Below are 17,784 nucleotides of genomic sequence, written 5' to 3'. Positions count from 1 at the left end.
CTTCTTCCTCCCACAGAAACACAAGCTGCTTCCTTCCAATCCAGCGTTTCTTCACTCCCTGTCATATCAGTGGCCTGGGAAAGCCTGAAGGATGAATGGAGCATTAGGCTAGAAGTAATAAGGTTGTGCCTGACTTACCTTAGAATTTGTAGCAGATGTTACAAATGTCATAACATGAAATTTTGGGATCAGGCTTGGGAAAAAAATCAAGATAACAGATGGGGACCTCTTCCTTTTACCATCAAGTGCTGACCTACATCATAGTGATTCATGGCTAATCTCTACCCCTTCCTGTTGGGTTAGGATCATGTCCCTAACAGTCTTTGAGCCCCTGAGGTCAGAAGGGGTGACAACAATATGGTAGCACTCAACTGAAAAGATTTTAAGAGCATTTTCAAAATGAAAGTATAAGCCTTGCATTTTCTCTCCAGACCCTACTGAGGGAGCAAACCAAATCCAGCCCCCATTAAAAATTGAAAATTCTGAAAATATTTTCAGCTTGTTAGTGAGGGAGATCATTTCTATCAATTAAAAGATAAGCATTAAATTTTGCAGAGTGACTCTGGCATTGAAATCTCAAATTTGATGTGATCTCTTTTTCCCTTTAAGTGCTGTGATCAAAGAGTACTTGGTGTCCTTTTTGTAAACTGTGCACTTAATTCATGAGAACACACAGTATTTCTTCCTGACAAAGAGTGGGCGATTTGTAGAGGAAAGTGGTCATTGGAAGCAGGGGAATTTGAATAAGAACAAAAACAATAATAACAACAAAAGAAGAAACTCAAAACTATAGCCTGCCCATCGTAGTCAGGAAGCAGGCATCTGTTCAGGCTCTGAGCCCCAGCCAGTGTCTGTATGGCCCACTTGGCCTCTATTACACAGCATGGCCTCACGCAGTGGATTGCATCTTATATCATCTTTGTATGCCTAGTACCTAGAAGAGCAGCTGCCGTGTGTTAAGGGTCAGTATGTGTTTGTTGCTGTAGCCTGAAGCCAGAAATCATTTCTCTCTTCTGGCTGGGTTCATGTTAGGTAATAATCAAGACTCCCACCACTCAAAGATTCTACATCCTTCATTCTGAAGTCACCTTATAACTGCCACACTCCTTAAGCTTCCCCGGGTGGAGAGGGAGTGCAAGCCACCATATTCCATATCTCTGCTGGGAATTGAAAGACTGGAATCAGTCATGATCAATAACCTTCCTACCTTTATTTATTTTGTAAAGAAAAGAGGAAATGCTCATACCCTTTGCTGTGCAAAGAGGATGAAATTAGCTTTAAACTTTACACCCCAAAGCAGCCCATGTAGCAAGTTGTTGAAGCCAAGAAACATTCTGTAAAGTCTTGGATGTCTTTTAAGTTACTGTAGGACTTTGGTCCTTTAAAAGTGCCCTCTTTATATATATATATATATATATATATATATATATATATATATATATATATATATATATATGTGTGTGTGTGTGTGTGTGTGTGTGTGTATATATATATATATATTGTTATTTTGACACAATGAAGAAAGTAAAATGGCAATAATCAAGTAACACCATCTTCCTTTTTTTGCAAAGTCCTGTTAGATTTCTAACAAGCATTTTCTCATCTGTTGTCCGGTCTGATGCTCTGCTCTTCTCTGCCTGTGTCTTCTGGAATCACTTAAAGATTCCCCGCATGTACCCCACACAGACTGTGGATCACGCCTGCATCTTCCAGAGGTTTCTTTCCAAGAGATGCTGATGTTAGAGCTTCATCATTCTCTCAGGTGCTGTCACTCTAAGCAGCAGCTTAACCCTTTGCCTTAAGAATTTCATTGTCAACGGGAAGTTTCAGTTCTCTCATGAAGAATGTTAATCACCCTTTATCGCAGCCCTTATGAGGGACATATAATAGTTCCAGTCGTAACTACCAGATTGTCAGACAAAGGCTATGTTTCCTTTTCCCCAGCTACAGATGGAGAAGTGCCTTATTTGGTAGCTAGAAACTCTCATTTCCTTCAAGGAAAAGGAAGGCAGAGGGGACAAAGTCTTCGAAAGGAAACATTGGCGTGAAAGAAGTCCCTGTAACTTGTTGCTGACCAAATGCGCAGAAGCATTGTCCAGACTTATTACAGCAGTGCTTGGGTGCTATTTCCCTCTTAGATGACTTTACCATTTTGATGTCAAAAATCATAAGGAAAAGTCTTTCAAAATCATATGGCCACTATTTAGTTCTTCAGAAGATAAGAAATGCATGAGGTACAAACCCTAAGCTAACCAGATTTATTGAAGTTTGCATGTTTTCCCCTTAGTTCTTACTAGTTAAAGCCATATAGGTATCCCCCCCCCTTTTTTTGAGAAAAGCAGACATGGTTTCTTTTTCCCAAATTAAACAATGTATTTATATTTATTAATATTTTCACAGTCATATCATCTCTAATGCTTTTGGCTAATGCATTCAATCCATACTCAAATTGTGGGAGAAGTTTCAACATGTGTTGCATCAAAGAATTTTTAAATCGGCATAAGACCTTTTAGAGTTTCAATTATTTTAGTGGATTAAATACCTCTCTTTTGTCTCAATTTGTAATGTAATGTGTTCATAGGGTTCTGGGATATGAACTATAAAGATGTATTTTGTGATGTTTAAAAATTACTAGGGCGCCTGGGTGGCTCAGTTGGTTAAGTGTCCGACTCTTGATTTTGGTCATCTGTATTTTAAAAAGAAAAAAAAAAAACAACTAATATTGGTGAAAGTATATTGAAAAAGCTTCGTTATTATTGCTTTTCAGATATTAACATGATGAATTGTGTGGAAACACCATATATTGTGCTGGGGACAACAGAGTTTCAGTGACAGTGCTGCTGTATTTGTTAAGTTGGTATTGAGCTCTACTTTTTCCAGTGTCCCTTCTCCTTCCCAACCTGAAATTCCCTTGGTTTCTAAGCCATGCACAACCAGTGAAGGGTTTACAGTTGAAAGGATGCAAATTGTGATATGGGCAGTAGGCAAAGCTGTGAGGACCAGTTTCAGATTGAAGATTAGGTCCCATATTAAGTAAAGACGTAGAAATTGTTATTTTGATAGGGAAACACAGGCACACACACTCTCCTTGTAAACTTCTTAGGCTCCTGGGAAAACCCTTCCTGGTTTCCCTTGGCCTACAGTGAGGGGAGGCTAATTGAGATTCTTCAAGGGAAATCCCTTTTCTTTTCTTCGGTAGCCATGGAAAGACTCATTAAGCATTCTATACTTCATTCTTTCCCAGACCCTGACTTTGCTCAGCCCAAGTGCTAAAGCCCAGGGAGTGATGTCCGAGATTCCATTAAGCATGCCCTTTCGTCCTCCCTACCCCCCATGCTTAGTGTGGGAACAGAGCCTTGCCCCTCGAAGGATGGGTTCAGAGGGCAGCCATAAAGTTTGCCTTTTTACTAGGTGGGTGATTCTGTTCTTGAAATACTACCTGCATTTATCCATTTTGCCATTCTGCTCCCCATGGAGGGGGGCTGGATGTGAAAATGCCTCTGCCGTGGTCTTTCCTACTTGCCAATGACCACTTCTTCCTAATAAAACCATCCTTTGGAAACCCTGACTCACAATGTCATCTTCCTCTTCACATATCTTTTTTCAAATGATCTCTTAAGAAACAAGCCCCCTTCTCTCTCCTGCCTGTGGTTTACCTTCCCATTGTGAACTGTGCTGGTGAGACAGCACCTCCCTGGGTGCTGGGAGCTGGGGCAGCTCCACCCTTTCTGGAAATGGGGGTTGGGGAGAGTTAGGAAGGAAAAGGGCAGTGCAGGACACAAGGCAAGTAGGGCCCTAGACTTTTCCTCTTTCATTATGTGTGTCCACTGAGCTGTCCTGTTTCTGTTTTGTAATGGGTTCTTCTGTGGCAAGCTGACCTTTTGGCTGAATAGGTCAAACTCCCACTGAGCGCTAATCCTCAGCCTTCCTGGCGATTGTGTATCCCCGAAGGTGACAAGTGCTGGGTAGGAATATGACTGGGGGTGTGTGGTCTATTTCCCAAAAGGGGGATCATCTTTTACTGCACCGAATTAATTCTCAAAGACCACCTCACGAGCTAGGCAGAGTCTATACTGGAATATTTTTGCTGACATTGTTGAGGGACAGAACTAATTTTTCAGGTACATGTTTCAGATTGTGGTTTCCTTCTGTGTCTTCCATTTTTTAATGAGAAAAAAGTCAAATTCACAGTTCTCATGATTCATCGTATCTTTTTAGATTCCTGAAACAATCAGAATTTCTCTGGTTGATATTTAAAAATCCCTCGCTCTATATATTTCTTGCATTTAAAGACTCTTAAAACTCTAGGTGCTTTATTTTTAACCCTGGCAAAACATGAGTGTTGCGGTGTTTGTTGATAATTAGGTGCTGGGCCTAGGTTTGTTTTGAATTGCTTACAATTTTCTTTTGGACTGTTTATAAGGATTTATGACACCAGCTACCTTACAGTAGTTAGCGATTTTCAACAGCAAGTTGATACTCAGTAAATGCTGAATCAGATTTGAAGTTGAATTACTGTATTGCTGTTTTTTTTTCTTTCTTTCAACTGTTTGTATAAGCTGTTCAATTAACAGAATTCTCACACTTCACTGTCAGTGAGTCAGGGACACATTAGTCACAGATAAGTGTTCCATGTTCCATTTGTTTAGCAATGTGTTGTTTTGTGTTTTCGGTTAATTTAATTAGTGCTCTTTAAATTTCAAAAGGTAATGTCTTTTATCTGAGGAGACAAATAAGTGAAATATGTCTGTAAATGAGATGAAACAGTGACCCATTCATCAATAAGTGTACGTTGCATCTAGACAACCACATGGTTTTAGAAACTGTTAACTTCCAAACATCAAAAATCTGAGAGAGCCTCATACATAAGCTGTGTATTACTTTGCTGAAAATGATGGACTCATGGAGGAAACACCTCTTTAGTTTTTCTTAGGCATTAATGATACTCTGTTAGCGGAATGAGATGAACGTAGAGGAACAGAATAACTGCATCTGCATTGTTCCTGAGTTACCAGATTATTGTCTCCATTCTCCAAATGCGATAGGCTACAAAATACAAAACAAGAAGCGCATATTTAACATCTATTCGTTACCAGTAATGCTGGAGTCAGAGCTGGGTTTCAACCGGGGGCATAATGGGCTCCTGTTTAACATATTTATGTTGGTTGTAAAATTAGGAACTGTCATTACAGCCCCACATCACCTGCATAAGTGCAAAACATATAAATCAAGAGAAGTTCCAGTGCCATAAAAATGCCATGGGATAGAATAGCATGAAACCACTTACAAGATACTTGTGTGTGATGCTAGCATGTACTGGGACGCACCCTTTCGTTTCTAGAGGATCTGAGGAACAAAGAAGAATAACTATGCAGGTAGGGCTCATGGATGGAAGACCTGATGAAGACATGTGGGATCCCCAGACTGACTAATAATTTTTTTTAATAAAATTCCGTACTATTTATGCATTGGCAGCATTTACTGAGAGTAGAGCCTGAGCCCTACGTGAAGAAAAGGCAGGAAAAGAAAGGCCATCAATGGCCAGGCTTGAATAACCCCTGCAGCACTACACTAAAGTCAATGTTCCTATCATTCCAGGAGGCAGTTGGCCTGCCATCTGTTGTTACTGGAGCATGCCTCTTGGGCCTCCTAGTAAATAAACCTCTCCTTATATTTTCTGTGAAGCTTTAGGGTCCTCTGTAGGTTGGTGGCTGTTGCTCTCCTGGCCTTCTTCTGAATCCAGCTTTTTGGAGAACAGTCTATGTTCTCTCAAACCAGCCCATTTCTTCTGTGAAGTGCAGTGGTTTATTTTGAACTTGATAATTGGGAGTCCTGAGATGCCCATAAATTATGAACTGTTATTAATAAGGAGCTTTCTGGATCCTAATTACTGCCTCAAAAAGAGAGTGGACACTTTTGAAGTTTTTCAACCCTCCTGCCTCCCAGAAGCTCCCCCCAACAATCTTAAAAAAAAAAAAAAAAGACTGCAGATTTTATTCATGTGAGATCATTCACACCAAGCTACCATAATGTGCAATTAACACTCTAGAAACTGAAAACAGTATTCAGCAAGACAGCTGCATTATCAAAAATGCCAAAGGAGTTTTGAAGGGAGTAATGTGCATGTTAGAATAGGAATTTAATCAGAAATGTGCACATACACACACAGTAGTAGTGTCTTAAATATATCTGAATATTAAATTTTTAAAAATCCCAAGTCTATACTTATAGCAAAGATTAATGTTAGGATAGAAAACTGAGTTTTCTATTTTAAAATTATTGTGTGTTTTGCTTCTGAGGCAAATGAGGAAGTTGGAATAGAGATTTCTAAGATCCCTTCCAGCTGGAATATTCTTTGATAATAATCACTCTTCAATTATATTTTATAAATTTTCCCATTGAAAAAAAATGCCCCTTTTATTTCCTCTTGCCAGTCATAATGATACTTAACACCCATGCTATTTTCAAAGTGCCTTTCAGACACTGCAGACACTAACTCACAATTGCGGGGGTAAACTGCCTACTTCTGCACAGCACAATAATCATAAGTACATTTATATTATAATCCCTACTAAGCTATGGATCCAACTGACTGACTTAGTAACTGAAATGAAGCAGAATTATCCCAGCAGCATTTTGCTGGAATTTTCTTGTCAACTAGCTGAAAGTGTTCTTAGAAGTAAGAAGGTAGGGATTTGGGTTTTTTTTTTTTTTTTTTTTTTCAATTCATAGTGTGTAGGTTTGAGGAAGGTAGAGGTTCATAATAACATTGTCAAGAAAAGCAAGAACACTTGAGAAATTGACTTGCTGGAAATAAGGGAAAGATCTAAATGTATCCTTGACAAATTATGGTAAAGCAGAATTTTGTGTTTGAGAACTTATTTAAAAAAAGAAGGAGAAGGAGGAGAAGGAGAAAGAGAAAAGAAAAAATACCCGGAACAGATTTGAAAGCAAATCATGACCTCATGCAAAAATATTAGTGAAGGAAAGACCCTTGATCCTGGATCTGAGAAATATCCTGCATTAAGCTCCCCTTTGTTGAGGATTGGTGGGGGCTCCTTGAGTGCAGGTGCCCACGGACAACACACGGTGGGCATTCAGGAAGGGAAGCACCAACGAGAAGTTAGTAGGGGAACCGGAGTATTCAGATAAGAAAACGGTCACTGACCTGGTGAGGGACGCTGGAGGCAAGGGTCCGCCTGGGCTTCGTGTGGGTCCTGTAGGAATAGTTGCATGTGAGTGTTGGCTAAATATGAGATCCAGCCATCCTGAGACATTTAATGCTAGCGCAGTCATTAATCGGAATCTCTTATCCGACATGTTGTGCTTATTAAATTGTAATAAAATTATTGCCCTAGAACGTGAAAAAATTTTCCTGTTTGCTTTTTCCTAGCCTAGACGATAGGAAAAGTTTAGGTCTCTGGGGTGATGGCTCAGGGGGTGGGGGAGGCAGTACACGTATGCTTTAAAAATGACAATCCTTACGTTTGAAGAAAAATAGTTTACCCATTTGTTTTAAAGGAATGTTGTAAACGTTCAGGTTTTTGCTCCAGTGTAGGAAAAACAGTCCAAAATGAAAATTTAAAAGAACAAAAGTCTGAATGTAGTTGGTTAGTGTTTGCATAAATTAATATTCTGAGTTGAAAATTTAGCCTAGTCTCTGCTTTTGCTCAGCAACGCAGAATCGAAATGAACACGAGGCTGGGTTTCTTTCAGATGTTTCGTGTAGTAACTAGATGAGTGATGTAATTAGAAATTAAAAGGTGTGATTCAGAGCTCCAACTTAACTTTTTTTCTTCTTTTTTCTTTCTTTTTCTTCTTCTTTGTTTTTTAATAAGTTATAGGTGCACAACGAAGGAGAAGCCCCAGTGCACTGGCCATTGAAGTATTTGAAGCACATTTGGGAAGTCACATTTTGCAGGTAACTAAAAGAGAAAGAAGCTTGCTTATATTTTACTGAGAAAAATCCATGTGTTTAGTCTTGATTTAAAATACATTTTTAGATATCAGCTGTGTATATGACTATTGTTTTATGTTGCAATTATGAAATTCTTATGAATTTATTTTTTTCTTTTTAGAAAGCCATCTCTTGAGAGAATATTAATGAGAAAGGGAGGGCAAGTATTATTTGTGCTGTAATAATTGAGATAAATTGCACTATGCAGTTGATGTGCAATGTATAGTAGCTGGCTGTTCCCAGAATGATTGTGTGTGTGCTGCATTTGTAAGTGGATATATGTGTGTGTCTTTGGAGCTATATATATTGTTTTTGGAAGAGCAAAATTTTGTTGTGACAGTAATGTGACATTTTTATGTGTTGCCAAATTTCAGTTGTTCTTTGCTTGAGTTTGTATTCATAAGCGCTTTCAATCCTCACGTTTGCCTCCCCAAATTATAAGCTTTCTCAGAATGAAATTTTAAGGTACATTTGTAAGTAAAAGGAGACAAATAATAATAACTGATTTGGCCAATGAATTCCATGACAAGTAAATGCGAGGGTTACGAGGACAGAACTACAGTTATTTAGTCCTGGATAAGATGCATCCCAAGCTCAGCATCTCGCTTACTCCAAAACAATTTCCCCTTACGACGTTGCCGTGAGTTCAACACATCCAGGGATAATTGTTTTACAGTGTTTCTGCTACCAGGATAAATGTTGACATGGCCCAAGATTGTTTTTTTTAAACTATGTAAGATACATTTCTTATGCAGGATTAGAAAAGCAGACATGTTTGGGTTATGTAGGCAGCTTATTTGAAAAAACTAGTTATGCTTTTCATTGGATCTAGCATATTGTTTCTGAGAGTATGTACCCGGGAAAACTGTGAGCATCAGATTCTCCCTGGTCAAATCCCAGTAGTACTGTGAGCTGGCTCATTGGCTGGCAACTTCAGAATCAACTGAGATACTTGTTTGAAGGACACATTCTTACTAAAGCAGAATCTTCAGGGTGAGGCCCAGAAGTTTATGATTTTTAACAGACTTTTGAGATAATTTTGATGTTTCCTTAGGTCTGAGATGTCACAATTTACATTTGCACATTTAAGCCCTGAAAATCCTTACTTGACTTATTTTTGTTTATTCTGACATTTCTCTGCTAATGTCTGTTAAGTTCCTATATAGCTGATGTTTATTGAAGTACACTTTGGGATTTGTTATTCTATCATGCACACATTTGCAGTTCCTTTGTGGTAGATTGGTTTCAGGGATACAGAGGGGATGTTTCTTCCTATGTCTTTAAATTTTTATTTCCTTTTTTCCTGTACATACTTTGTTCAGAATCTCCTTTGTAAGTTTTGTATGAGCCATGCTGTATACGTTGTTAGATTCTGATGTGATTCAGGATGACTTCAGTTTATATTCTGAAGCAATCAGTGCATAAGACTTAGTCACTGAAACAAATGGTCTAAACAGTAGCCCCAGATTATTATCCTCTCAATCCTTTCTGAAATTTGAGTCCAAAGTCTTTAAGGAAGGGTGACGTGGGAGCTGCAAGAATTTAATATAAAATGCAAAACTTAGGAGTTTAATGTAAGCTTAATGGAAATAGGATATATAATGGTTGTTCCAAATGTCAGTTCAACAGTTGGCATCATTGAGAGAATAAGGGTTCTAGAATGAGGCTGCTAAGTTCTTTTGCTCTTAGGATTGGTCACACCCAACTTAGACAACATGCTTTAAGAAAAATATAGACAACTGAGTGTCATTTGGAATAGAATAACCAGACTGGTGCATGAACTAGAAAGTCATGTTACATGAGGAGTGGACAGAGAGTTTAGTGAAATTTAGTTTGGAAAAGACATGATTTAAAAGGGATATTAATGTCCTCTCTATTTGAAGATGTCGTGTGAAAAAAGTATTAGATATTCCATGTGGCTTCAGAGTGCAGGAGAGAGAAATGGATGAAAAAAAATCACCTTTATTCAAGAAAACTAAATAGGGCTGTCCACATTTGGAATATGTTCAAAGTCTTTGGCTCCAAGGGGAAGCATAAGTATCCTGGTAGGGAGGCTTTCAAGAAATTCAGGCCCGCAAGCATGGTTGCAGTAGATAATTTTGAAATTGTCATAGAAACTAGAATTTCATATCATTTGATTCTAACACCAGTACTTAAGGAGTGGGAAAAGCTGTATGTATTCTTCTAAATGAAATATTAGAATTGTGGGTAAGAAGGGCTTGGAAAGTCATAGTAACAAGAAAAGCCTTCTCTAAGCTGTCTTAGTTTTCTTCCCTCCTTGCAGGAGACTGTTGAGCCCCTAGACCCTTGTCAGAACCACATTGAACAATATCCCACTGGGTCTGCAAGCATAAGATGGTTTCCATATTTTCCTTCAGGAGGGTTCCTGGTGAAGTCTGGTTGATTCACCAGGAGGGTTCCTGGTGAAGTCTGGAGACTTCCTGGTGAAGTACTTCATGAGAACAGGGATGAATTCTTTCTTTGCTCTTTCCTCCCCTTCCTTCCCTAGCAAACATCTCATAAAAACCTATGTGGTCAAAAAGGTAGGCATGGGAACCGTGGCATTTGGAAGGTGACATAGAAGTCAGTTCAGAATGCCAGAATGGGGCTCAGAAAATGCCTATGATTTCTCTGCACCAAGTGCCCAGGCTTCCCTGCTGCCTGTGTCCCCAGTGACGTTTCATGGGATGGTGGGCTAAGGACTCCTTTGTGTAGAGAGTTGGGGGTGAGGGATGAACATAGACTCATTAATTTTTGCTTCACCCATCCTGCAGACTGCAGTGTGTGTTTTTGCTACGTATATCCTATTAGCCATTTTTCTCTAAGGAAAATATAAAAATGTTGTTGTGTCCTCTACAGTTTGACTTCTTTCCTGCTGAGATGGGGGAACATTTAACTTAATGGTGTTTTATCAATATAAAATCAACTGCTGCAGTGTTATTTTCCACTTTAATGGTCTACTACTGGTTGGTGGAGGCAAGGCCATCGCCTAGGCTGTGCCCTGTGCGATTCTGGGGTGGCCATTCACATCATTCCCGTGAAAGCTTCCATAATGATTCTGACCAGTACTACGGCCCCAGTGAACCTGTAGCTGTTTCAGGCATGACTTTTAAGGCAGAGGGATCTTCTGCAGGAGTGTTGAGGGTTCAGGTGATGCCAGCCTTGCACATGCAGGACTGTGGAGTGTATGTATTAGGCCTGAGTCAAGTCATTTTAGTCCACTTTGTTCTTCTTTGACTTGTATTAATCAGATGAGGAGCAGAAGGGCAAGGGGTCAAGATTAGGAATTGTGCTTCTTGCACAAGCTAAGAAAAAAAAAAAATTCAAGAACTTCAGGTCATTATGTGGGATCTTTCCTGAATATAGTATATGTGACTAAGCACCCATTTGGTTCCTGCTTTAGAAGCTCTCTTAGGGCGTTGTTATTCCCACTTCATGATTCCCTTAATACCAAGAAATATGAGTGATATTTACTTTTACTTTCCCAATTTAGAGATCAGATAGAATATTCATATGTTCTTATCAGAGTTAATGAAACACAAAATAGTCACAAATATCATCTTCGTACCTCATAAAATTAACTAGTAGAATGACTTTCCCTTAGGTGCAGATTTATGAATGGAGTACTTTAATTATTTGCATGCCCTTAGCAGACGGTTTTAAGGTTTTTTTTTTCTTTCTGTAAATAATGCTTACATAATTGTTAGTTAAAATTGCAGTATTGTTTTTGCATTTACTCACCTCACAGGTGTTAAAACAAAACAATCACATCAAACCTTGTACCTGGAAGATTTTAAGGTTCATGTTTGTATTCACTATTAGCACATTATGGTGAACCACAGAGAGAGACATATATGTTATATTACATTGGGCAATACAGATCACTGCTAGCAGCTATTACATACTATAAGTATATATAAGTGAGCGAAAAGTGGTTTTTAGCCCTAACTAGTTGTAGATATTACAATAAAATTTTGTGAGCTAGATGAATACAATCCTAATAAGTACCCACATGTTTTATTATTGAAGCTGTCTTGGGAGAATAAAAAGAATATTCTTTAAGAAATGCCCTAAGGAGAGATAATGGTGGAAGCATGATATCTATGTGTCATTTTGCGCTTGGCCGTGTTCCATGAACCCTCCCATATCTGTGTCATTGACCCTGCAGTATTTCTGGACATGAAGAAATTTTGCATTGCTCTTAAAACATTCAAGCCCCAAGCTACCAGAGGATCCTGTGGACAGGTCTCCTGAGAGAGACCAAGGGAGAACCATCAAAAACATTGTAGGATTATAACACCTGAGTTTCTCTGACTGCTGGTGGATCAGAAAAGGCTGGGAAGAATGGTTGCATGACTGCCTGTCTTCCCCAGAAAAACTAGGGGAGTGTTTTTGGAAGGCTCATTTATTGGTAGAACAACCTTCTTGTAGAAGAAGGCCATAAATCTGGCCATTACCTTAGCAGAGCAGTTGAATTAAGGTATGTATTTACCTAAAATGGTGGGAAGGAAGGGAACTCAAATGTAGCTATTTTTCTCTTTGATAGGCAAAGCAGTCATAGATTTATGTGGGTGAGATGGATGGCACCAGATACCTCAATAAAATGTCAGATTTTAATCATGATGGTTTTCTTTCTCTCAACATCTCATCCATAGTATACAGAGTAGAGTCATATCTCAAGTAAAAGAGGAGGCTAGGTTTTTTAAAAAGCAGTTTGGGATCAAATTTGGGGGAAAAATCAAATCAAGATTTACATTGAAATGTCCATGTTTCCATTATTCATCACATTGTGAAGACTGGTTAGGGACGTATCCTGGAGTCCTGTCTAGTTTGTCTGTATACTATTTTGGTCCTGCAGCATTATTATTAGAAGAAAACATCTAAGTTCCCTGCCAGAAATATTTAAAAATTTGTAGCTGGTGTAGTAAGGAAAACAAAATAAACAGTATCTTGTGACATTTTATATCTTTGTTATTATTCAAGTATTCTAGCCACAGTCCTGCTCCCATCTCTAGGCCTGGTTCAGTTGCAGAAGACTAAGAAAACGATTCTTTAGAGATGAGCTGTATAGGCAGAGGAAGCTGTCTAGAACAACGTCGAGGTTGGAAGTAGAGAATGCCAAATGTATTGGTACCAAGCATCTCCTTGAATCTCATTGGGCAAGAGACTATGAAAAGGTTGAGTAGTACGATTCAAACATCTGGACAAAGCGAAGTGAATAATTCCTAAAATAGCTCCAAAGCTGACGCCTGCAAAGATCCAAATTATTTTATTTAAGCTTCCGCCTAGCCAAGCCAACATTCATTTTACATTTGATGGCACTGTTTTTAAAACATCTATGAAAGAGAATGATAATGTTCAAGTCTGTTTTCCATTTTATTGATGAATTGGAATTTCACCCTTATTTATTATTTTCTTGAAACTTACAAAAGAAATGATTATCTCTAAGAAGTTGCATATTCTTACTCCTGGTGGTCCTTGTTGGCAAAGTGACATCCTGCTGGATATCAGTGCTAAAATAAAATACAAGAACTTCAAATAATAGAGGTATTCTTTAGCCGTGATAGAAGAAGGAGAGAAAGGTGAGAGACCCTTTGGTCTCCCTGTGATCCAGAATGGTAAGAAAATGTAAAACTAAATATAGAAAAAGAGAAAGTTAGTGAATATATTTGCATATGCAAATTAGCTTAATTGATACTGCTTGCCTCTACAGGGATTTTTCATTACAAACTGGAGTGCTACATTGTTCAGCTCATATTGAGTAATTTAGTAACTAATGAGACCAGTTTGCACTAATTTGCATATGATAAATGAGCTTAATTGCAGTAAATAACTTGGAGGCATAATTACTTAATTTTCCTGTGTTGCACGGCTTTTAAGTTCACTTGTATGAACAACTCAAGATAATTTTGCATATTTAAATTAGTTGCTTTTAAATTTTCTTGAACAAAAAAAAAAAAGGAACACACCTTATCAATTGAGCTGTAAAACAATTGCAAGTAAGGTTTACAGTGTTTTTATTTAAAAAGAAAAGAAAGAGAAGTAGAAATTTCTTAACTCTATTGTTCACCTGTCTCCCTTCCTTACCTCATATAAGGTATCAGCATTGATAGGAAAATGTTTTTAATGTTGGAAGCTAATTCACAGCCTCTATTAGAAACTGACCTGAGTTTAAACTGAAAAACGTAGATGAGTGACTCATAACTTTTGAAAGAGAGTTTATAAAAGAGATGTGTATGTCCTTTATCTAATTTGACAAATGAACGTTAGAGGAGTCATGTGGGTCTCCTACCGGCAATGTACACGTCCTTGAAGATGCCGGGCCATGATGAAGTAGGCATTGCTCTGCATTTCACATGTATTTTCTGTCTAGATTAATGTTTTATACTTAGGAAATTGGTTTCATTGGAGAATCTCAGTGTGGTTTGCCAAGGATTAGCTCACTGGTCTTCACATTAACCAAAGAATGTATATTTTATCAAAATCCCCATTCACAAAATTGAAAAACGAAAGCATGTGGAAGTTGATGGCCAAACCATTATTTGACAGTACTGTATTGCCTGAGCATTGCATTTTAAGGGAAAAAGTATGATTTACTCTTCAAAATTAACAAGTCATATAAAATCATATTCATGATTGAGTGTAAGAAAATATTTTATGCTTGTGAAAGTTTAAAACCTGTCCTTAAAAAAAATCCTTGCTGCCTTAACTCATGTCTGTGTGTGTGTGTGTGTGTGTCTGTGTGTGTGTGCACGCGTGTGTGGTATGTATTACACCACACACACATATGTACACACATATGAAACATACATATGAAACATTAAGGCTCTTGATTTGCCATACTTTGGAAAACTAAGTCATGAAACTTTGTTCTAAAAAGGTCAAATCCCGGGGCGCCTGGGTGGCTCAGTCGGTTAAGCGTCTGACTTCGGCTCAGGTCATGATCTCATGGTCCGTGAGTTCGAGCCCTGAGTCGAACTCTGACGGCTCAGAGCCTGGAGCCTGCTTCGGATTCTGTGTCTCCCTCTCTCTGACCCTTCCCTGTTCATGCTCTGTCTCTCCCTGTCTCAAAAATAAATAAAAACATTAAAAATTTTTTTTTAATAAAATAAATAAAAAGGTCAAATCCCATTAAATGTAGTATAAGTTTCCCATATCCTTCAGAGGTGGGCCAGAACAAGTGGTAATAGTAGAATATTCTAAGTGTAAAATTTCAATCTTTCCTATAATAAATGCTCAAGAAATAACTGTTGAGTAAATGAAAGAAAAAAAAAAGTTATTAGCAAAATCAGAGTTAACCCCAGAGTTAGGGCTTCATCTCACCTCTCTGTTTCCAGGTCGGTTTGTATCCATTTCCTCTAGATGCGGGACAGAGTATGGAAGATTCTTTTATTGCATGGATTTGGGCATCCAGCTAACTTGAGTTCACATCCCAATTTCATCACTTAGTAATTGTGTAGACCCAGAACCGTCTCTTGCCCTCTCTATGCCTCAATTTCCTCATCTTGAAAATGGAGAAAATCATAAATAGTAGCCAACGGCAGGCATGTTGTGAGGATTGAATGAGATAGTACAGTTAAAAGTGCGTAATCCAGAAACCTGATATATAGAATGTGTTGAAGTTTCTGCTAATATTTGTCTGTATGTTGGGTAGTCCAGAATCATGCCCAAGACTTTGAGGAAAAATGTTAATACTTATCAGTATCATTACGAATACAGGAATACAGGAGCATTATTAATATAATCCTCTCAGGTTAAAAGCAAGTTAAGTATTTTTATTGAACACAATGTCATTTATCTGTTTACATAAATGGTGTTTATATTTGGTAGTGTAAGCTAGTTAACGGTAAAAATTCTAAATTTGGTAGTAAGAATATATTTTCACCTTGAGAATGAAAATCATTCTCTGAACAACCAAAGGAGTTGTCAGAATAATCTCATTAGCAACCTAGAAGGAACTGGAAAAAGTAGAGTTTATAAAGAGACTCCAGAATCAACATTTCCTTTAGGCCAAAATGGGATATGCCATTATTCTTCTCATCATACTGTACAGTCACCTTGATTTGCTTAGAAAAGTGGAAATAAGCCAGTTGCAAGTCCCAAAAAACCAGAAGGTAAAAGCAATCATCATCCATTGCTACCAAATTGTGTGGAGGAGACCTTGAAGTGCACATATGATTCTCCTCATACATGTTGCACAAAATCTATTACCTGTAATGCCAGAATGGGCGTCTTTCCACATCAAGAGCCGAAGGAAGAACTTCGCAGGATTTTTACGATGGCACGCGTACCTATAAGACAGGTACATACATATACCTTCAGGTTTTCAGATACCTTGCTAACTTTGATTTGCAAAATAGACAAAAGGCATCGTTCACTGAGAAGTAGTATGAGAGGTGTGGGGAAGGGGAGAGGTTTGAGGTAACTTACTGAGGAGGGAAGATGTGGGTTTTTGCTACATGACTAGAACTAGTGCTAACAGTGAGGGATTTCTGATCACAAAATTACCCGAGGGGGGCCAGAATCTAGGAAAATGAGACAATGAATCTCAATACTAATTCTAGGCTTCAGTAAATATTTATGGGGTGTCTTATTTGCATCAGAGAGTGGAGAAAACGCTGAGATACAAATATGAGTCATGGTTTTGTCTCCCAGCATTCCCAGTAAAAGTTGAGAAGACTAATAACAGAACAGACCAACACAGTTTGGTACAATGTAGACTAGAGGCTTTTGAATCAGTTATACCTGGGTTTGGATTCAAACCCCCGATCTTGATTGTGTAGATCTGGGCAATTTATTTACACTCTCGAAGCCTCATTTTTCTCACCCCCAAATGAAGACGGCAGTGATTTTTACCTCCTAGACTGCTGTAAGAATTAGATGAGATACTATACACAGCACCTGGTGCATGATGACTACTTAACAGAAGTTGGCCCAGTTGGGCTTCATCCTGAAGCAACAGGTGGGAATCTGATTCTCCAGTTTGGAGCTGGTCAACCAGCACTTCTTGGGCCTACAAACTTACTGTTACACGGTTCGCCATCCTCACTCACCACACACATCCACCTTTAAGTCTGATGTTCATGTGGGTCTCTGTGGGAGTCTTTGAGGGTCCTGGCCTCGCTAGAATATAGGAGTTCAGTAGCATGGTCACGTATGTTCGAGGTCAGGGAGGAAGAAAAAGAGCAGCAATGTTGTGGTTGCACAGCTTTTGCTCAGTGTGTGCTGACAGGAAGATTGCGTCGAAGGTATGGAAACATATCCTTCTTTCTGGGCTCTAAGGGTTGCTGCGTTATTTGGAGATTAAAGTGGAGCAAAAGGATAATTGTACTTCCAATTTTCAAAGTGGACAGAGGTCTTAGCATATCTTAGGGTTATGTGTCAAATATCAGTATGAATAATTTCCCGATGCATGTAGACACCTACAAATCTGGGTCATATTACAGTGTGCTTTTAGGCTTTAGAGTAGGCCTTGGTGGTAGTAAACATTATATTCTTGTTACCAGCATCAGCTGTGGATGACAGGAGACAGTGATACCAGCTGACTATCATTGACCATGGAACCAAATCACAGTCGGTATCGCCAGACTTGCTTTCTCAGCTGAGTATCCAGAATTTCACAAGCCTTTTGGACCCTCTGAGCTTTTGGGTTTGAGGAAAGCTTTGCAGGGGTGGATTGGGGAGCAGTGATATGCTTTGTTTCCCAAACTAAGCTGATTGCAGACACTTGTGAGCATCCGGGAACACTGGGCTTCTACAAAACACTTGGGGAAAGTCTGGCTCAGAAGAATTGAATCAAAATTGGTTTAAGATATTAAAAAATTCTC

At 38.6% G+C, this 17,784-nt stretch overlaps 1 protein-coding gene across 10 annotated transcripts in view; it reads left to right on the top strand.

The window, feature by feature from the left end:
• NPAS3 (neuronal PAS domain protein 3) overlaps nt 1-17,784 on the top strand; it is an 865,390-nt gene that overhangs the window by 412,268 nt on the left and 435,338 nt on the right. For 6 of the 10 annotated variants that reach the window (XM_086709953.1, XM_086709952.1, XM_086709951.1 and 3 more), the window contains one exon: nt 7,845-7,921. In XM_086709953.1, the coding sequence (XP_086566079.1) occupies nt 7,845-7,921 (77 nt within the window). Of the gene's footprint in view, nt 1-7,838; nt 7,922-17,784 lie in introns of all 10 variants that reach the window. The other 4 variants (XM_086709956.1, XM_086709955.1, XM_086709960.1 and 1 more) reach the window with 1 other exon arrangement.

Source organism: Puma concolor, chromosome B3 (genome assembly GCF_028749965.1).
Source record: "Puma concolor isolate L17-30 chromosome B3, mPumCon1.1.hap2, whole genome shotgun sequence".
NCBI classification, from domain to species: Eukaryota; Metazoa; Chordata; class Mammalia; order Carnivora; family Felidae; genus Puma; species Puma concolor.
Note: the sequence above shows the minus strand (reverse complement) of the source record. Positions and strands in the feature narration are given on the sequence as shown.